Here is a 22,357-nt window from a genome sequence, read left to right on the forward strand (position 1 = left end):
ATTTTGCAGTAGTTTATGGATACGTGTGCACATAAGCTCTCTCTCACAGAAACTGGTATATATCTAGATTATGGGACTTTGTTAGAAAGTGAACTACCTGAGATGAAATTAGAGTGTACTATAAAAGGAAAGGTCTCACCCGAGTAATGAAGCTGAAGGGTTGTCATTCCACACGTGAAGTCTCTGGATACAGTCTGAGGTGAAGCATGTTGAGGTGGCAATCGTTGCTTTGGTTAGGTTGTGATCGGCGGATGCAATATTATTTGGTTTGGATTGGGAGATGCATACGGGAAAGTGGGCCCACTTTCCCGTATGCATCTACCTTTAAATTTAAACTCCCAGCTATCTTTTGTTCTTCAGGTACTGTTAGGCAGCCAATATTTCACACTGTTACATTTTGGTCATTTTCTGTTTCTTTCTTTCTTTTTTTTTTTTTTTTTAAGTGTGTCTAGTTTCTGTTTAGTCAGTACTTTCTATATGATTGATTTTTTAACCCTCCCAGTAGGCATCACTCTTAGTTGATACAATTAAATCCTCCAGTTACAATCCACACTTAGATCTTTTCCACATTTTACTTTCTTTTAGTTTTGCTTTTTAAGTATGGGAAAACTAAAAAGGAGGGAAGGAAGGAAGGAAAGAAAGAAATGCAAGTAGAATTAAGAGGGAACTGTGTAGGGAAGAGATTGCCAGAATCACAAAATGTCAGAACAAAAACAGACACATTTGAAAAAGAGATGGGAGACATAGCTCATTGGGAGCGATTGTACCTGGCCATGTTTGTAGTTTTGTACAAGCCCTAGCATATGCAGGAGTGCCATGGCATCAGAGGAAGTTCAGGAACTGTATTGCTTCTCCCACTTTCTCTTTGTTTCTGTCTGTAAATGAAAAAGCAGCTTGGAAATGATGAAATTGCACAGTCACAAGGTCCTAGCTCCATGGGAAGGAGGAAAATGAACGAGAGATAAAAAGGAGATTAGAACATTTTTAAAAAAATTTCCCCTCAGATCAGGTACTAGACAGGGCTGCTCACTATCACGATTACTATTCAACATAGTGTTGGAAATACTTGCCATAGCAATCAGGCAGGAGCAAGGAATTAAATGGATACAGACTGGAAGAGAAGTCAAACTTTCCCTATTTGCAGATGACATGGTAGAATACATAGAAAAACCTAAAGAATCGAGCAAGAGGCTTTTGGAAATCAAGCAATACAGTAAGGTGTTAGGCTACAAAATTAACATACAAAAGTCAGTGGCATTCTTCTATGCAAACACTAAGTTAGAAGAAGATGAAATCCATAAATCAATTCCTTTTACAATAGCAACAAAAACAATAAAATATCTAGGGGGAAAAAAAAGAAAACACCAAGCAGAACTTCGACTGGAGTTGGTGTATTGCACCAAAGTAAAAGACTCTGGGGTGGGTGGGGAGGGAGAGAGTTCAGATCCTGGAACAGGATGGCAGAGGACCTAGTGGGGTTTGTACTGTTATGTGGAAAACTGAGAAATGTTATGCATGTACAAACTATTATATTTACTGTAACTGTAAACCATTAATCCCCCAATAAAGAAATTAGAAATATATAGTTTTTAAAAAAGGGAAAAAATGCCCTCGAGGATCAGTGGATTTGTAGTGCAGGCACTGAGCCCCAGCAATACCTTGGAAGAAAAAAAAAAAAAAACTTCTTAAAGCCAACATCAATAAGAATTTTAGTACTAGAGGAACCTTCAGTATTATCTCTGTCTTGCATTTGTTTTGCTTAATCAGTTACTTAGTTGTAGCTACTTTTATGAATGCATGATTTTACTAAGATCAAGAACACTTCACCTAATCCTCCCTCTCGCTCCTTTGTACTTGCAGCTTTTCTGTGCTTTCTGATGGAGAAATTGCTGATTAGTAGAATGCTTTCATTTCCAATTATTTCTCAAAATAGTTTTCATTGCACAAAGTTAACTATATCATATCTTGTGTCTGTGTGTGTGTATGTGTATATATATATATATATATATATATATATATGCATTTACATAACATATAGAGCCCTTAGTATTATTTTACATTTAATCCAGTTCTTTTATGTCTTTCCAGTACTTTGTATTACCCCCCAAAATAGAAGAACGCTTCATAGATTTTGGCATACTAAGTGCTACAGAAGCAAGTAATATTTTGTTTGCAATTATAAACAGCAATCCAATTGAGGTAAAGTAATTGGTTTTTATTCTAAATTAGATTCAAATATTTTATGGTAATGCTGAAATAATCACTTTCATATCTTTCTCTTTTTTAAGTTGGCTATAAAAAGTTGGCATATCATAGGAGATGGTTTATCCATAGAACTTGTAGCTACTGAAAGAGGAAATAGAACTACAATAATTTCAAACCTTCCAGAGTTAGAAAAATCTTCTTTACCTGAGCAGTCATCAGTAAGTAAACTTTCTCATTTCCTTAAACTTAGATGTGTATCTAAACCTCAAATAAAAGAACATTCTTGCGTTTTATATATATATATATATATATATATATATACACACACACACTAGCTAGTATCTTTAAAGATTCACGTTAATCTTGATTAGTTTGAAAGAAACCATTTTAATGGGTAGTCTATTTTAAAAACTCTTCTGTTGGGCTGGGAAGATGGCATAGTGGTTTTACATGAGACCTGATTACAAGAGGTCTGGTTTAGATCCCCAGCAACACCACCAGTAGACAGAGCTGAGTGGTGCTTTTGTTAAGGCACACATACTTTCTCTCTCTCTCTCTCTCTTTTTCTCTCTACCCCCCTTCTCTCTCCCACCCCAGAGGAGTTAAATTCTACATAATATTGCATAAATAAGTAACTAAAATAGTTGGGAATTAGGTCACCCAGTAGAGCTCTTTTTTTGTTTTTTAATTATATTTTATATTTATTTAAATTTTTATTTATAAAATGGAAATATTGACAGGACTATAGGATAAGAGGGGTATATTTCCACACAATTCCCACCCCCAGAGCTCCGTATCCCAATTCCCTCCCTTGATCCCTCTGGGAGTATGGACCCAGGATCATTGTGAGGTGCACAAAGTGGAAGTTCTGGCTTCTGTAATTGCTTCTCTGCTGAATATGGGCATTGACAGGTCGATCCATACTCCCAGCTTGTCCCTTTCTTTCCCCAGTGGGGCAGGGATCTGAGGAGGCAGGGCTCCAGGACACATGGTGGGGTTGTCTGCCCAGTAGAGCTCATTTTTATTAGGTATAAGGACCTGGAGAAGCTATGTGATCAGCACTCTGCTATCTCTGTTTCTGCCTTTTACCCTCTCTGTTTCCTCTCTGAGACTGAAAGGTAAGAGTCTACCAGGAGTTTTGGGATCAAGCAGGCATAAAGCATCAGCAGAAGTTCTATTGAGGTGGCATGGGGTTCATCTGGTAGGGAACTACTTTTTTACTACTTTTGAGGACCTGGGTTTAGGCCTTTGTCACCACATGGGACCACCATGCATAGTACCAGTAGAAGCTTCACAAATGGAGGTGTGGTGCGGTGCGGTGCGTGGTGTGGTGTGGTGTGGTGTGTGGTGTGACCCTCTCTCTCTGAATCAAACCCCTTTATTAAGGGGGTTCAGATCCAAGCAGTAGAAGGATGAGATAAAACATCCTTGGCACCACCAGGATCTCACAACCACAGAAAACTGTCTTTCTTTCTCTCTTTCTTGCTATTTTAAATTAAATTAAATTAAAAATAATAAGTCTACCAGAAGTGGTAGGATTATGCAGGCATGAAGCTCCATTAACCAAGTATTAGTTCTGTCACATGCAAAGTTTTTATTATCTTTTTTTTTTTTTTTTGTAATACAGACACTATTACAGGAGAAATACTTATAGGCACTAAACTAGCTGTGTGTTCATTGTATTTAATGAGTAAAGGAGGACTCATGAGTATTGGTTAAAAAAAAAAAAAGTGTTTTCAATTGGGGGCTGAGGAGGTTTGCAACAGTAGCACACCAGACTTGGCAGACCTGAGGCCTAGAAGCCACAGGTTCAGTCTCCAGCATCACCACAATCCGGAACTGAGTAGTGTTCTTGTCTCTCTTTCTCAAATAAATAAATAAATAAATAAATAAATAAATAAATAAATCTTTAAGAAAAAAAGGAGTATTGTTAATTACACAGTGAAGCAGGTATTATTTGACCTGGTTAATATGTGGATCTGCCCTGGTGCTTCTTTGTCTTATAAATATACACATTGGTAGCGTACATATTTAAAGAAGCTTGAAAAAAGAAAAATAAATATATAAGCCCTCACCACTCCTGAAAAGAGAACTTGGAATTTATACTACTAAAAAGAATTACTAAAATTATCTCACAGGAGAAGGAACATAACATATAATGCTGAAAGACAAATGATCATATACACTAACCACTGACAGATTTGTGGTGTATCTATGGAATGCCATATGTAAATAATTGGCACTAAAAGAATCCCCTAGGGGTCCAGGCAGTGACATACCTGGTTGCACACACACATTATGCACAAAAAAATCCAGCTTCAAGCCCTCTCTCCCCACCTGCAGGGGGACTGCTTCACAAGCAGTGAAGCAGGTCTGCAGATGTCTTTCTCTCTCCCTCATTCACCCCCTCAATTTATCTCTGTCCTATCTACTAAAAAAGAGAGAAATGAAAGCAAAAAAAAAAACTTTCCCCTAAATAATGTTTTTGGAGGGCAGTTTAGCAGTAAATACTATTACTTGAATTCTTGCCATGAAAGTATCAATAATTAAGGAGCCAAAAAGTATGAAATGAAGATACTTACGGTGTCATTGGTGATTATTATTAATTGAAAATTGCCAAACGTGTAAAGTAAATCAGCCTTTTTTTTTTTTTTGCCTCCAGGGTTATTGCTGGGGCTCAGTGCCTGCACCATGAATTCACTGCTCCTAGAGGCCATTTTTTCCCCCTTTTGTTGCCCTTGTAGTGGTTATTATTGTTATTATTGATGTCGTTCGTTGTTGGATAGGACAGAGACAAATGGAGAAAGGAAGGGAAGACAGAGAAGGGGAGAGAAAGACATCTGCAGACCTGCTTCACTGCCTGTGAAGCGACTCCCCTGCAGGTGGGGAGCTGGGGGCTCGAACCGGGATCCTTTTGCCGGTCCTCGCTCTTTGTGCCACGTGCACCTAACCCGCTGCTCTACCGCCTGACCCCTGTAAATCAGTCTTTTAATTGAATGTTGTAGCAAGTAAAACATCTGATTGGAACTTGAAGTCATAAAAGGTCATTAAAAAAAAAAAGGTGGGAAACAGTATACACACACACACACACACACACACACACACACACACACACACACACACACACACACACACACTTTTTTTAAGTGGCATGCTGGGAATTGAACCCAGAAACTTGTACATACACTGTACCACTGAGGTACTTCCTCCTCACCTAGTTTTGTGTTAGAGAGATCAAACCACTGTGTGGAACTCACCTGTCTATCTTTGTTGTTCTGTCATGTACCAGAGATCAAACTCAGGACCACACACATGCCAGGTAGCCCCTCCATCACTGAGTGTCCCCCCTATCACAGTAATGCATATTCTAATTACAATTAACCATTTATTCTATATAAGAAATTTATAAGTAATGGTAGATTTTTTTTTGACATTTAAATAATTATGCTTTAAGTTTGACTCAGAAATAAAATTTCTTTTGGAAACTAAACTATGTAGTAATTTGGAGATGGTGCAATGGGTAAAGCATTATACCCTCAAGCATGAGGCATCAAGTTCAACTCCTGGCATCACATAGACCACAGTAATATTCTGATTCTCTCTCCTCCTTTCTCTCCCATTAATAAATAAGTAGATCTGGGGGTTGGGCAGTAGTGCAGCGGGCTAAGTGCACATGGTGCAAAGCACAAGGACCAGCGCAAGGATCCCAGTTTAATCACCCAGCTCCCCACCTGCAGGGGGATCGCTCTGAAAGTGGTGAAGCAGGTCTGCAGGTGTCTTTCTCTTCCCCCTCTCTGTCTTCCCCTCCTCTCCATTTCTCTCTGTCCTGTCCAACAACAACAGCTATAACAACCACAACAAGGGCAACAAAATAGGAAAAATAGCCTCCAGGAGCAGTGGATTTGGAATGCTGGCACTGAGCCTCAGTGATACCCCTGGAAGCAAAAATAAATAAAGAAATACATTAATCTAAAAAATAAAACAAAGCAGGCCATACTCAGTTTGTAAGTACAATTTTTTAGTACAAGTATAATTTTTTACAAGTAAAATGAGAATGGATAACAATGAAACCAGCCTTTAATGTTTCCCTTTCAGAAGTGAAGTTAAAGTATGTGTATATGTACATAAATATGCTTATTCAGATCACTAAATAAATATTCTGATAAAAGAAATTATTTTAGAACTCTTGAGTCATTTGTAGTAATAAATAACCATGTGTTAACATTTAAGTCCAATTAAGATGTCTGCTTGGCCTTTAGCAATTTAGAGTTTTAAATTTAGCTTTTATATATAGAACTACAAATATTGGATGGTAAGGCACAAGACAGAGAAGTGGGAAATCCTGAATTCATTTCCTGGCACTGCACATACCAGACTGATGGTTTAGTTCTCTTTATATCACCCTCCTCCCTGCCTCCCCATGGTAATAAATAAATTCATCTTTAAAAAAATAAATATAAAAAAGGGGACAGAATGATGAGATCATTGTTATGATCCCTTACTTAAAATGGGAAGTTGTAATAAGTTGCTAACCTTAAAATAGCAAACCAACACAAGTACACTTCTAAAAAGGGGAGGATGTGTTTGAGCATTTTCTATTTTAAGATAAATTTTAATTCTAGGTAAGTATAGCCAATGTCTAACTTAGAAATCACAAAGTAAATTCTGTTTGTTAGAAATATTATGGTTGAAAGGAATAACTCTGGACAAACAACAAATGATCTTGAGAAAACAAAACCAAAAAAAAAAAAAAATCCCTGTTCTTTCGATATTTTTTTTTTTTTACTTCCATCTTTCCATGGATTTTTATGTTTTGGTATGACCTAGTCACTCTTGCTCTGCTGACCTGATTATTTATAAGACACAGCTAAATTTAGAACTTGAGAGAGATGAATTCTATATATAACTATGTCTTCATGTAACTCAGAATAGGTATAAAGGTAGGTGTCTCTGCTCTAGAACTCATTCTCTTTGACCTTACAGGGACTGTGTCCCTCCCTTGTTTGGCATCTATAAGTTTTCTAACCATTCCTGGTTCCTTAGGGAACCAGTTTTCTTGGTGACTCAGAGATTAAGTGTTGGGAATATCTGTGAATTGGTTTATGTTTTGGAGATGTTTGTACATATAGTAATTCAGTGTTATTTTATGACTTAAGTGGAAATTTATATTACTACCTTTTTCAGTTTAAATAGGTAACTTGAGCTAGCAAGGTTAATGAGTGATGATGTTTCTATTATATACAGGTAATATTAGCTTCAGGCTATTTTGCAGTGTTTAAAGTCAAACTTATTGCCAAAAAATTGGAAGGGATTCATGATGGAGCCATACAAATCACAACAGACTATGAGGTAAGGACTTTGTGACAATTCATGCTAGTGGTATTTTTGAGTAAAAGTTCAACTTAGGAGTCGGGCCGTAGCGCAGCAGGTTAAGTGCTCTTGGCGCAGTGCAAGGACTGCGTAAGGATCCCGGTTCAAGCCCCCGGTTCAAGCCCCCGGCTCCCCACCTGCAGGGGAGTTGCTTCACAGGCGGTGAAGCAGGTCTGTGGGTGTCTTTCTCTCCCCCTCTTTGTTTTCCCCTCCTCTCTCCAGTTCTCTCTGTCCTATCCAACGACGACATCTATAACAACAACAATAACAACTACAACAATAAAGCAGCAAAAGGGAATGAATAAATATTTTTTAAAATAAAAATAAAAGTTCAGTTCTTTTTTGTTACAATAGAAATACTGACCTAAGCTTACTCACAGTGTTACAGTTTCCATACCTTAAAAACTGAGCTTTTTAGAATAGCTTACAAAACATTGGTGTTCATTAGTTCATAGTTTTCTGATAAAATCCAGACCTCTTACCTGAAAACAACTTGAGAGAAATGTCATTGGCATAGTTAGAACTGTTCTACTAAACACTTGTCAGCGGAAGGCTGAAACAGTGAACAAGCCCTAACTGAAATTCCTATTTAGACTGCTAATTCAATCGTAAATCTCTTCTATAGTGTTTTTTGAAAATGAAGATAAAATCAGGAAAACACATGTTAGCATTCTCCTGATTGGATTTATATGAATTATTCTTTAGGTCAGCTTAAAATGAAGATCACTGACCTTTTAAATTTTTGGTGGATTTGATATACTGCACTCATTGAAATTTTGAATGGAAATATTCCTGCTATACTGAAGATTTTAATTTAGTATTTTCAAACTCTCCAACTAGTTTAACAATGCTAAATTTTCTTGTTTTCAACATCTACAGCCTTTATTGGAAATCAATTTATTATAAAAAGAATTCATTATTGAGTGGTAAATGATATATTGGGAATGTCAAAATATAGAATTCATGTTTATCACTCATCAGAGGAATAAGTGCATCTTATGACAGATTTCATTAGTATAAGAGAAAATAAAACTTAGGAAATATGTCTCACAGAAGTAGCACTGTAAGCAACTTCAAGAATTGTTGAGATTCAAAGTATTCAAGATATTTTGAAAATTGTTTGTTAATTTATTGCTATATGCAAAAACAAAGAGGTGTGATACTGGGAAAATGCTGGATTCTTCATACATTGTTTTACAAGTACATTTTGACTTCTCCATTTTGCATTATTTCAAAATAGCCTGTATTATGAAAAATACATTTTTCATTTCTTCACCATTGTTTGATCTTGTTTATGATTTTTTCAGTGAATTACTGAGAAATACATGGAGATTTATTCTATATCTGCATTTTTTGAAGTACATTGAACAAATTAAATCGTGTGCATGGTGATTTTAATATTGCTTATGAGTTATTCTTTGTATCCATTTCCAAAGTAAACTTTATTTAAATTCTGAAAAGCAGTACAATAACTGTCAGGATCTTAATAATTTTTTTTGGTTTGTTTCTTTACTCTGAAGATTCTGACAATCCCTGTGAAGGCTGTCATTGCAGTTGGCTCACTGACTTGCTTCCCAAAGCATATGGTTCTTCCCCCTTCCTTTCCGGTAAGAAAATGAATATACAAACTGCTTCTTACTCACTGTTCTTTACCCTTTGTTCTTTTTTTTTTTCCTTAGAATTCAACAGTAAAGTCAGTTATTCCTTATTAAACATTTTTTTCAAGGTAAGGCATTTTATCAGATTCCCAAAGAACTATAAAGAGAAACAAGAAATACTCCTTTCTCAAACTTTTATATCTAGGGTGGAAAATTGGCCCATGGTTCATAAAGGTTAAACAGAATGCAGACATTTCCCTAAAAGTGAAAAATCATTTGCTGGGCAGGAAATAAACATCTGATTAATGAAGGCATCATGCAAGTTGCATCAGAACTTCCAGCAGTATTTAAATAAAAGGTGATAGAGCTTACATGGGCACACAAAACAGCCTGAATAAAAGTACAGTGACTGGAAAGTCTCAGATGGCTTTAGGCAGTAATACATTGTCCATTTTGGCAAGAATAGATTGAAGTTTCAAGAGAGAAGATATAATTTTGGAGTAAAAGCATAAAAAAAGTTAAATGCACTAAATTCCATTAAATTCTTAGTTTTTGAGCACTGGCTGTCCAGCAGAAGTACACATAGGACACATATGGAAGTGCCAGTAGAGTGCATGGAGGCTAATCCAGAGACTCTAGCCAGAGTCCACCTGATAAGTGTCAGTGGCAGGTTTGGTGACATCAGTAACTGTGTATATGTGTGTAGGTGTAGGGAAGAGGACACTAGAACTTCACTCTGGCAGATATAATGCTGAGGATTGAACTTGGGACTTCATACTTGAGAATCCATCACATCTTCCACTGTGTCACCTCCTGGGTCATAGCAATGATCTTTTCATATCACCAAATCTTTGTTGGTAGCCTGCCTTGTGTGCCTGTCCTTATATTCCACATTCAGAGAACTGTTCTTCATGATTCAAGTAGATTGAAGATCTGAAGAGACAGCAGTAGTTGAAATTACCTCCCCTGTAGCAAGCCACATTTGGTACTATAAATATTTCATTGTATATTGGCCTCCTCAGTAAGAGACATTTCAAATGAGTCATTTGAACTGCAATTGGATATATTGAGGTAATCAGATTGAATCAGGCATGGATAGGCAGATAGAAAAATAAAAATATGGGGAGTCGGGCGGTTAGTGCAGCAGGTTAAGCGCACTTGGCGCAAAGCTCAAGGACCAGCATAAGGATCCTGGTTCGAGCCCCCGGCTCCCCACCTGCAGGGGAGTCGCTTCACAGGTGGTGAAGCAGGTCTGCAGGTGTCTATCTTTCCCTCTCTCTGTCTTCCCCTCCTCTGTCGGCTGTGAAGTGGAGGAGAGAGAGAGAGGGGAGATCCGGAGTGGAGAGGGAACACGATTCTTTATTCCCTCCAGCACCTCAGAGTTGGGTGAGAGCGCAGTGGTTCGGGCCATGTGGAGCTAGCCAAAATGACCTCCTCCTGCTATGCGCTGCACCCTTCCGTGTACCCTTCCATTCACTGATGTGAAAAACAGGCAAGAGAGAGAGAGACGGAAGAAGAAGGGCTTTCTTTATAGGGCAAAAACTGGGAGTGACGAGCCGGGACAGGATTGGTTGGGAAGGGCACTTCGAGAATATCTCTCCTGTTAACTCTCACAGGAACTGGCACTAGCCTGAGGGGACAACATGGCGGAACAGGCGCTCAGAGAATGTCCCAACTCTGCGGGAACTGGCACTAGCCTGAGGGGACATCTGCACAGCACTCCTCTCTACATTTCTCTCCTATCCAGCAATGATGACGTCAATAACAATAATAATAACTACAATAAAACTTCAAGGGTGACAAAGGGGAATAAATAAATATTTTTAACAATTTAGAAAAAGAAAAATAGGACTTAAGAGTTGAACCTGGAGGAAAGTGAGGAAAGCAAGAAAATAGCTACTGCCTTTTTCAGAAAGATGATAAAATCAATTTATGGTGCTTTAGAGCAAATATAACTCTCAGCTTCTAGTAGTGGGCTTAGTGGGTTAAGTAAAGCAATATATTGCAAAATCTTAATACTATATACACTAAAACCTAAATTTAAACTTTAGCTCTTAAAGATGTAAATATTTTGCAGAGAGCCTTCTATGACTGAGGCTCCCAGGTCACAGGTTCAATCCCCAGCACCACCATAGGCCAGAGAGGTAGTTTTTTTTTTCTTTTTCTTCTTTATTTATTTAATAGGGAAAGTCAGAAATCAAGAGGGAAAGGGGTGATAGAGAGGGAAAGAGACACCTGTAGCCCTGCTTCACCATTCATGAAGCTTTCCCCCTGCAGGTGGGGACCAGGGGCTTGAACTCAGGTCCTTGTGCACTGTAATGTGTGCACTCAACCAGGTGCACCACCACCTGGCCCCAAGTTGTTTTTTTTTTATAAGACATAATTAAATTTACATTTGAATTTTAGTTAATTTTTCATCTTGTTATACTCCAGTTTGCACCAAACTCTGGACTGTTACCCAAAAAGAGTTTGCTTCTTCTCTTAATTATCTCTTCAATTGATGATCTCCTTAATCATTGAATAAATTCTGAAAGGAATAATTCAGTGAATGACACAATATAAGGCCCATAGGTGATATAAGAGAGACAGCATGTGTATAAGCAAGTTAATTTTGAACTACTTCAGATTTAGCTTTCAGATATCTTTTTTTCCTAATTTTTATTTATAAAAAGGAAACTGACAAAAACCATAGGATAAGAGGGGTACAATTCCCACCCCCAGAACTCCATATCCCATTCCCTCCCCTGATAGTTTTCCTATTCTTTAACTCCATGGGAGTATGGACCCAGCGTCATTATGGGGAGCAGAAGGTGGAAGGTCTGGCTTCTGTAACTGCTTCCCCACTGAACACGGGTGTTGACAGGCTGGTCCATACTCCCAGCCTGTCTCTCTCTCTCTCTACTGGGGCGGGGGTCTGGGGAAGCAGGGCTCCAGGACACATTGGTGGGGTTGTCTGCCCAGGGAAGTCCAGTTGGAATCATGTTAGCATCTGGAACGTGGTAGCTGAAAAAAGAGTCAACATATAAAGCCAAACATATTGTTGACTAATCATGAATCTAAAGGCTGGAATAGTTCAGATGATGAGTTGGGGGTCTCTGTTTTTTAGATAGTAGGCATATTTTAGTTAATATTCCAAAGGGCCCATGACTATACTAGTTTCTTTGTTTGTTTTATGTTGACTCTTAAAAGCTTAGACCAGGGGGAACAGAAGCAATTGGTGGCATTACTCTCTAAGACACAACTATATACAAATAATGTCAAAGGACATAAATTATGATGTTCTGTATGATTTTCAAAGTTAGCTCGATTGCCAAATAATTTGATTACAGCAATAACTATTTCCTTCTTAAAACCTAAGACAGCAGGAACCTCCCGCTTCCTCTGTAGAGCCTATATTTCCCCCCAGCTTTCAGATATCTTTAGATGGTTTACAGGACCAAATGTTGGTCTTTGGAATTACAAACTAACTTGCTGTCATGACTATGATGTTTGTAGTTTGCTGTAACAATGTACTACAAATTAGATTACTTAAACTACAGACATCCTTTGTTACAATTCTTTTTTTTATTTTTTATTTATAATAAGGAAACATTGACAAAACCATAGGATAAGGGGGGTACAACTCTGTACAATTCCCACCACCAGAACTCCATATCCCATCCCCTCCCCTCCCCTGATAGCTTTCCTATTCTTTATCCTTCTGGGAATATAGACCCAGGGTCATTATGGGATACAGAAGGTGGAAAGTATGGCTTCTGTAATTGCTTCCCCGCTGAACATGGGCATAGACAAGTTGATCCATACACCCAGCCTGTCTCTCTGTTTTTCTAGTGGGGCAGGGCTCTGGGGAAGCTGGGCTCCAGGACACTTTGTTACAATTCTAAAGACTTAAGACGTCCAAGCTTAAAGCACCAGCAAAATCTAATGTATGATGAAGGCACTCTTCTTGATTTGCAGATCCTCACATGATCAAAAGAGCTGAGAGAGGTGGCAAGCTCTTGTGTCCTTTTTCTTAAGGGAAACAATCCTATTTATGAGGACTCTCACTAAACATGACCTGTATACCTCTACATCCTCATATAGTCATTAGGAATTAGGAACAACACATGAATTGAGAAAGAATTTACACCTGTTTAGTCCATAAGCAGTTATAGTGGCCTATAAAATTTCTTATGAGGTGGAGAATATTGATAGAGCTTACTGATAAGCCAAATCTTAAGAATAAACATCTCAAATAACTTTAATATTTAACATTTGAATGTCATTGTAAATGAACTTCTGTACCTCTTGTCTTTTGATCTCTACTATGACCCTGAGAGTTAGGGCATGGCCATGAGAAAAGTCTTACTATAGGAAGAGGAAGGCCAGATAACTACCAGAAAAAACACAATAGTTTAAAGATCAATCTAGGACTGGACATGGGCTGTCTGGATCCTGCTCTTATGTTTTTAACTATCACAGCAACACATGCCCTCTATTTTCTTCTTTGTTTTGCTCTGACTAAACTGAGTAGGATGGGTGCTATCATTAATCTTAAAATTACACAAATCTTTACTGTGTAAACTCTTTCTCAGTGTGGTATTGGGGAGTGAGCCCAGGCCTCTGTCCCCACAGCCTCTCCAGCATTTGTTGCTGCTGTCCTTTTTGATGTATGCCATTCTCACAGGGGTGAGGTGTTATCTCAATGTTGTCTTCATTTGCATTTCTCTGACAATCAACGACCTGGAGATTGCTCAGTTCTTGATTATAGTAGTGCCATGGATTGACCCTGGAATCTCAGAAACTCAGTCATGAAAATCTTTTACATAACCACTATGCTATCTCAACACTGAAATTCAGTATTTAAACAAAAGAAAGCAGAATATTATAATGTAATTCCTACTAAGAATTATTTAGACACTTAATTTTTACTTAACCATAATATCTCATTACCCTGCTATAGGAACCAACATTCAGCTAATAAGAGCAATCATTGATTAATTAAATGCCTTATTTCTTTCTGGTATTCTGGTACAACTGGTTTTGTTGTTGTTGTTGTTGTCTTGCTAAATTTTGGATAATTTTAAACTCATCCTGGATCTGGATATTTTTAGGACCATCTGGCCTAAGCCTTAGCAAGCTAACAGTTATAAACTTAAAATTGTGTTTTTGTTAGCATCAGGCTTTTAACATAAAATGTGATGGTTTTCAATTAATTCATATTCATAAGATTGTAGAAATTTTTTCTATCAATTTTCTGTAACAGACCATAAATAAGCATGTTAGTAAGCCATAAAGAAAAAAATTAAGTTACCAGCTGATGAAAATTCTTTGTGCTTCTCCCCCACATACACCCCCCCCATAGTCACAGAAATTAGCAGCAGGTGAAAATTCTAAGTGCCCTTTGGACTTTAGTTTTTGAGAAATAGTCTGTCAGTTCTTAAGTGTGTTGTTCTTTTCTTTTTCCAGGGGAAAATGGTTCATCAAGGCTTAAATATCATGAATTCCTTCTCACAGAAGGTAAAAATACAACAAATACGATCTTTGTCTGAAGATGTGAGGTTTTATTACAAACGAATACGGGGGAATAAAGAAGACTTGGAGCCAGGAAAAAAGTCAAAGGTTGGACATGTGATATTTGAAATTCCCATCGACTTGTATTTTATTGTGACCTTCTGTTGAGTTGGGGCTCATGGTTCTTTTGTGCCTCTTTACAGATTGCAAACATTTATTTTGATCCTGGGCTACAGTGTGGAGATCACTGCTATGTTGGCTTACCTTTTCTGTCTAAATGTAAGTTATCTTGTTGTTCTCTCTCATGCCCTTGACTGATGTTCTTTAATGATAGGCTGCCATTTTAAAGATCCAAATAAAAACTGATGAATATATAGGATGTAGGAGTGACCACACTATTATATATGCTTCCCTGGTTTTAGCTGAACCCAAAGTGCAGCCTGGTGTAGCTATGCAGGAAGATATATGGGATGCTGACTGGGATTTGCATCAGAGCCTATTCAAAGGATGGATGAGAATCAAGGAGAATTCAGGTCATCGGTGAGTAGCTTTGCTTTATATAAGTATTTTTTGATACCTTTGCAAGTTCAAAATGTCTCAGTATTAATTTTTAAATCTTGTTCTTGTATTTTTTATGCTCATTAGTGAAGAAAATGTGCCTATTCTCTAAAACTATTGAGGTTTAAAAAAAAGATTAACTTACTCATTAATGAGAACCAGAGCATCACCCTGGTACATGTAGTATTCAGGATCAGACTCAGGACCTCAAGCTTGACAAAAATTTATCTACTGTGGTACAATCCCTATCAGGGATCTATGGGACTTGGTGCCTAGACTATTACACCACTCCCAGTAGCAGTTAGCTTGCTTCCTTCCTCACTCTTTCTTTCTTAGGGGGACTTCTGGTGGCACAGGGAATACAATATTCTTTTTGGTCCTGCCTTTGTGTTACCTAGTCAATGTGTATGTTAAAGAGAAGTTACAAAGTTAATACCAAATGAATCTAAGATTTAGAAGTTAAGACTAGAAACCATCATTAGACAGAAGTCTTCCATTTAAGCTTTTGCAACATCTTCACTGATGTGAATCCAATTGCAAGGAAAGCAAAAGCAAAAATAGACCAATGATACTACATCAAACTGAAAAACAAGCACACAAAAGGAATCACCATCATAACAAAGATATACACACCAAATCACCGTCATAACAAAGACACACACACACACACGCGCACACACACACACACACGCACACGCCCTCCACAGAGTGGGAGGAAATCTTTGTGTCATATATCAGAAGACTGATAACCAAAATTCACAATGAACTCTCCAAACTCAACAATAAAAAGACAGACAATCGCCATTGAAAAATGGGAAGATATGGGCATATCTTCAAAGAAGAGATACAAAAGGCTAACAAGCATGAAAAAAATGGCAAAAGTCACTGGTTAGGGAGATTCAAATAAAAACAATAATGAGATACCACTTTACACATATGAGAATGTCACACATTAGAAAAGACAGAAACAACAAACTGTTGGAGAGGCTGTGGGGACAAAAGGACTCTCTTGTATTGCTGGTGGGAATGTAAGGTGATCCAACCCATATAGAAAAGAGTTTTGGGGATTCATCAGAACTCTAAAGATGGACCTACCTTATGACCCAGTAATCCTTCTCCTAGAGATCTACCCAGGGATAACAAAAAGACCTATTTGAAAAAAATCTATGCACGCCGGTGTTCATAGCAGTATATTTTGTAGTACCCCAGACTTGGAAGCAACCCAGATGCCCAGTGACAGATGAATGGCTAAGGAAGTTTTGGTACACATACATAGTATGATGAGACTGCCTCTTTTGTCATATTGTGGTCAGAACTTGAAGGCATCATACTGAATGATACAAGCCAGAGAGAGAAAGACCAATACCAAATTATCTCACAGGTGGAATTCAAGAACAAAGAACAGTAAGGGAAAACAAGGTGAAACTTGGACTGGACGCAGTGTTTTTGCACCAAAGCAGAGTACTCTAGGGAAGGAGGAAAAAGGGACAGGATGAAGGGACATTGCAAGCCTGGTATGTCTTCTAGACACCAGTTAAGGAGAGATTAGAGGCTATGCTTATGTGTTAAAGACTATACTGTAAACTATTAACTCCATAATATATACTTTAAAAAAAAAAAAAGTTCTACAACACCTTTACTCTTAGCATAATTTACTAGTTTGTTAATAATCTAGGGCTTAGTGTTTCAATCCTGGGCTCATAGGCCTGTTTAAAATATTGTTTATTTAGGGATTATGTTCTGAGTTTTAAATATTGGGTTGTCAGAAAAGTCATGACACATTTTTACATAAAAAAATACTTCGAGGGTTGGGCAGTAGCACAGTGGGTTAAGCACACATGGTGCAAAGCACTGGGACTGGTGGAAGGATCCCGGTTCAAGCCCTGGCCCCCCACCTGCAGGGGAGTCACTTCACAGGCAGTCAAGTAGGTCTGCAGGTGTCTGTCTTTCTCCCTCTCTGTCTTCCCCTCTTTTTCTCCATTTCTGTCCTATCCAACAACGACATCAATAACAACAATAATAATAACCACAACAATGGTAAAACAATCAGGGTAACAAAGGGGAAAAAATGGCCTCCAGGAGCAATGGATTTGTGGTGCAGGCACCAAGCCCCGGCAATAACCCTGGAGACAACAAAAAAAAAAAATTTATGACTTTTCCAACAACCTAATACTTAATAAGTAGAGAAATACTCAAATAGGGTTCTGAACATTTATGATAACTACATACATACATATACACTTATGTATTTGCATGCACAAAACCCTTTTTCATATATTCTTCATCTGATGTCCTTAATATATGTCAGAAGTTTTTATCTAAAGGGGCGGAGCATATGGTAAGGAATGCACTACTTTTTTTTTTTCTTTAAGATTTGTTTATTAGGGTGGTGGGAATTGTGTGGAATTGTACCCCTCCTACCCTATGGTTTTGTTAATTAATCCTTTCTTAAATAAAAAATAAAAAATAAAACAAAAAGATTTGTTTATTAATGAGAAAGAGGTGGCAAGAGAACCAGAGTGTCACTCCAGCATGCGTGATGCCAGGGATTGAACTCAGGACCTCATGCTTGAGAGTACAACACTTCATCTACTATACTAGCTCGCAGGCTACAAAAAAAATAGCTGTTTGTATAGATGATTACTAAGCGAGTGTACACTGTTCTTTCTGATTCCCATAACATCTGTCTGTCTAAGCCTACCTTTTTTTCTCCATGTATATACATTTACTACAAAACCAATGTATATGATCATTGGTTGATATTTTGATATTTCTTTATACCAAAGTAGAAACATCTTTATTCCTGTCTCTATTAAAAGCATTTAAAAATATTAAAGCAAATAAATCTGTGTTTATGCAGAGCCAGAATAAAGTTTCTCACTTACATAGTCTTGTAGAATTTCTTCTATTTTGGGGCTGAGTAGTGGTGCACCCAGTTGAATGCACACATTACCACACTTCCCCCAGGTTTACACATGAAGCACTACTGATGGTGTCTCTTTCTCTCTCCCTCTCTGTGTCTGCTTCCCTTCTCAATTTCTCTGTTTATCAAAAATAGACAAAAGGGAAAGAAAAGGAAAAATGTCTTCCTGGAGCAGTGGATTCATCATGTAGGCACTGAGTCCTAGTAATAAAAAGTACTTTAAAAAAGAATTTCTTATATTTAGAAAACTGAAATATTTCAATAATGACTTGCAAATTGATTTTCTAGATTGAATGCTTTATTTGAAGTAAATACAGATCTTCAGAAAAATATACTATCAACAGTCACTGCTGAGCTTTCTTGGCCATCCATACTCAGCTCACCCCAGCATTTGAAGTTCCCACTTACTAACACAAACTGCTCTTCAGTAAGTATTCAAAGTGACATGATTTTTGGAAACATATAAAAGAGCTATAAGGTATCTACTCTTATTCTAACTTTGGGAATCTGTTTCTGTTTTGCTACTTTGTTTAAGGAAGAAGAACTTACTTTAGAAAATCCAGCAGATGTTCCTGTTTATGTTCAGTTTATTCCTCTGGCATTATATTCTAACCCCTCAGTCTTTGTAGATAAGTTAGTATCAAGGTAAGCATTGTTTTAGGAAATTAAGGTATTTCTATAATTAGTATTGAAGTATTATTTTATATATTTAAAAATTTATTGTGTCTCTTATAATAGTAAATTTAGCTTAGAAAAACTGTGGATCGCGCAAAGTGCAAGGACCTGCGTAAGGATCCTGGTTCGAGCCCCCCAGCTCCCCACCTCCAGCAGAGTTGCTTCACAAGTGGTGAAGCAGGTCTGCAAGTGTCTATCTTTCTCTCCCCACTCTGTCTTCCCCTCCTTTCTCCATTTCTCTCTGTCCTATCCAACAATGACGACAACAATAATAACTACAACAAGGTCAACAAAAGGGAATATATAAATATTTAAAGAAAACCGGGGATCACTATACAACATGCTGTAATTATAGTGGAGGTAGGGTTCTGGGAAGAGATTTATGCTATGTAAACTACGTTGAAAAAACTTCCAGATTAAGATAAACTTTGAATTCTTTTCTCAAAAATCATGGAGAAAGCAAGTTGAACCTTTCAAATATATACTTAATATATATTCTAATCATGACCTTTATTTAAAGGCTATTAATGCTAGTCTCAAAGTCTGCCAAAAGTTAATTTACAAACTGTTGATTTAATAATTACTCTTGATAATCTTTAAATTATGATGCTATTACAAAGAAATATACTTTTTAATTCTAGGTTTAACTTGAGTAAAGTGGCAAAGATAGATTTAAGAACACTAGAGTTCCAAGTCTTCAGAAACAGTGTAAGTATTCAAAACTATTCCTAGGAAATAATTCTTTGATATGATCAGTGCAAATGTGAAAGAAAACTATTGACTGCCCTTAAATTTGACTGAAGGACAAGTTACTGAAGAAGTGAGGGCTGACTAAGTAACTCATCTGAATGGTGTGCTGCTGTGCACACCCCAGCCCAGGCCCTATCACATTGAAGGCAATAGAAAAATGCTATGGTCTCTCCTGCCTCCCTCCACCATGCTTTCTATATCTCTACAAATGAATACGTATATCATCTGAAGGATGTGAGGGTGATCTGGCTGCGATATCTGTCACCCCCTTGCCAGGGTTGATTCAGCTGATCTGGCTGGCTAGGCAGGTGTCCCCTTCTTCCTTTACCATTCCATGTGAGTCCCTCCCCAAACCTGCACCTTGGTCGAAGAGGACAGCTTTCCCAGAATAGCGACAGACGGGAAGGGTATAGTACCTGTGCTCCCCTGCTAGAACCTCCAAACAAGCTCTCAGGGTCCATACTTCATCTAAAGAAGTGAGATCAGGGGGTCAGGTGGTGGCACTCCAGGTTGAGCACACATAGTATGAAAAAGTGAGATCAGTCTGTTTATTGTAGGAACAAGAAATAGCCAGGAATTTGGGGGTGATACGTAAAGCTACATGAGGTACATTGAGTAGATTTCTAGTTGTTGGCCATTAAATATGAAGTCCTGAGCCAGCAAAATAGTTCATCTGGATAGTACACTTGTTTTGCCATACTTGCAGCCTTGGTTTGAGCCCAGCCCCATTTTAAAGGAAATTCAATGTTGTGCTATCTCCCTTCCTCACTCCCACCTCACACATACAGACCCCCCCCCCTTTTTTTTAACTTTATTTTTAAATTTTTTCCCTTTTTGTTGCCCTTATTGTTGTTGTTGTTATTTGTTGGGAACATGTGTAAGCCTGATAGAGCTTAGGGAGAACCACCCCCATCTTTGGATGGAGGTCTGAGAAGATAACCTCTTGGTAAGTCTCTCTCAACCAAGGTGAGCATAAGGGGGGAAACTCAGACTTGGTTCTTTCCTTCTTGACTCTCAAGCCCACAGATACCCCAATACTTCCCTCCATTAACCACAGGCCACATGGCCACAGATTCACTTATTCAAAGTCACCTTCTGATCACAGAAGAACACATCTTATCACACACTTCATCACACACCTCAGACCCCAGACAAGAGAAATTCCAAACTATATGGCCTTTTGATATCCATCTTCTTTCTGTCTCACCCTACGGGTTTAACCCCTATGCTTCTCTCAAATACCTTTGGATAATTAAGTTGCTTGTGTCATGGAAAATAACTGTCTTGTATCTCATCAATTCCTGTCATACCAACCCCCTACCTTAGGGGCATGCTGACTATTAAGAAACCTGTAATTTCTGTCATATTTCAACAATAATTAACTTCATTGCTTTTCTATTTAACTCATGTCCACTTTGATAATAAACGGACTCTATGATTCTGAAATTCTAGGACTCAGATTCTAGGCACACTAAGAGTCCCCTGGTGTCTTTTACTTTGTGTCACCCCTGTTGTGAGCGAGAAAGAACCAGCCCGTTACCTTTCCCCTGGAGGCCACCCTGCTGGAGAAGGAGAGAGACACCCCGAAAGTTATTGCTGTCATTGTTGGATAGAACAGAGAAAAATCGAGAGAGGAAGGAAAGACGGGGGGAGAGAAAGACACCCGCATACCTGCTTCACTGCCTGTGAAGGGAACCCTCTGCAGGTGGGGAGCCGGGAGCTCAAACCGGGATTCTGATGCCAGTCCATGTGCTTTTTCACCATGTGCACTTAACCCACTGTGCCACCGCCCGGCTCCTTTCCATTTCTTTTTTGATAGAGAAAAATGGGGATGTGGAAGAAGAGAGAGACCTGTAGCACTGCTCCACCACTGGGGGGAAGCTTCTTTTCCCCACCCATACCCCACATACAGATGATAACAAGGAATTTGAACCTAAGTACATGTCTCTTTCTGCCCGAAAAAAAGTCAGCTTATACTAGTGAAGCCCTTTGAAGGTTTCCAGAAGATGGCTAATTGTGTAAAGTGCCTTACCATGCGTGAGGTCCCAGATTCATTCCCTTGAGTTTTATCCCCAGTATCCCAGAGGATGTCCCATGGACAGTACCAAGAAAATACTGTGAATGATAATGACTATGGGGCTGGGTGGTGGTGCACCTGGTTGAGCACTCATGTTAGAATGTGCAAGGACCTGGATTCCAGCCCCTAGTTCCCACCTGCAGGGGGAAAGCTTTGCAAGTGGTGAAGCAGTGTTGCAGCTATCTCTCTCCCTATCATCCCTTCCCTTTCAATTTCTATCCAATAAATAAAGATAATAAAAAAGAGAAAGCTTTTCTTTAAAAACAGAATAGCTACCAGAAAGTATTAAAATATACTAATATAAAATTCGGTTTTTTTATGGAGCTGGGTATTGGCGCATCTGGTTGAGTGCATATGTTATAGTGCACAAGAACCCAAGTTTGAGCCCCCCAGTACCCACTTTGCGAATGGTGCAGCAGGGCTGCAGGTGTCTCTGTCCCTCTCCCTATCTCCCCCTTCCTTCTCAATTGCTATCTGTCTCTATACAATAAATAAAGTAATAAAAAATTTTAAAGATGATAATAATTTTATTAAGTCTCATAATATTGGTCATAAAATTTATATGTATTTTTTATTAACCAAAACACTTATTGGCTGTGGCTTATGCTGGTTAGGGGGATTGAACCTGGGACTTCAGAGCCTCGGGCATGAGAGTCCCTTTGCACATAACCATTATGCTATTTACCTTTGACCTAAATTTATTCTTTT

The 22,357-nt window shown here is 38.2% G+C and overlaps 1 protein-coding gene across 3 annotated transcripts in view; it reads left to right on the top strand.

Annotated features, from left to right (window-relative positions):
- The window catches only part of TMEM131 (transmembrane protein 131), a 161,035-nt gene that overhangs the window by 109,064 nt on the left and 29,614 nt on the right, over positions 1-22,357 (top strand). For all 3 annotated transcript variants that reach the window (XM_060187505.1, XM_060187506.1, XM_007535714.3), the window contains exons 16-25: positions 2,089-2,199; positions 2,289-2,423; positions 7,450-7,554; positions 9,096-9,182; positions 14,622-14,774; positions 14,870-14,945; positions 15,089-15,206; positions 18,436-18,574; positions 18,683-18,792; positions 19,464-19,530. In XM_060187505.1, the coding sequence (XP_060043488.1) occupies positions 2,089-2,199; positions 2,289-2,423; positions 7,450-7,554; positions 9,096-9,182; positions 14,622-14,774; positions 14,870-14,945; positions 15,089-15,206; positions 18,436-18,574; positions 18,683-18,792; positions 19,464-19,530 (1,101 nt within the window). The remainder of the gene's footprint in view (positions 1-2,088; positions 2,200-2,288; positions 2,424-7,449; positions 7,555-9,095; positions 9,183-14,621; positions 14,775-14,869; positions 14,946-15,088; positions 15,207-18,435; positions 18,575-18,682; positions 18,793-19,463; positions 19,531-22,357) is intronic.

The sequence above is a fragment of the Erinaceus europaeus genome, chromosome 3, assembly GCF_950295315.1.
Source record: "Erinaceus europaeus chromosome 3, mEriEur2.1, whole genome shotgun sequence".
Classification (NCBI taxonomy): Eukaryota; Metazoa; Chordata; class Mammalia; order Eulipotyphla; family Erinaceidae; genus Erinaceus; species Erinaceus europaeus.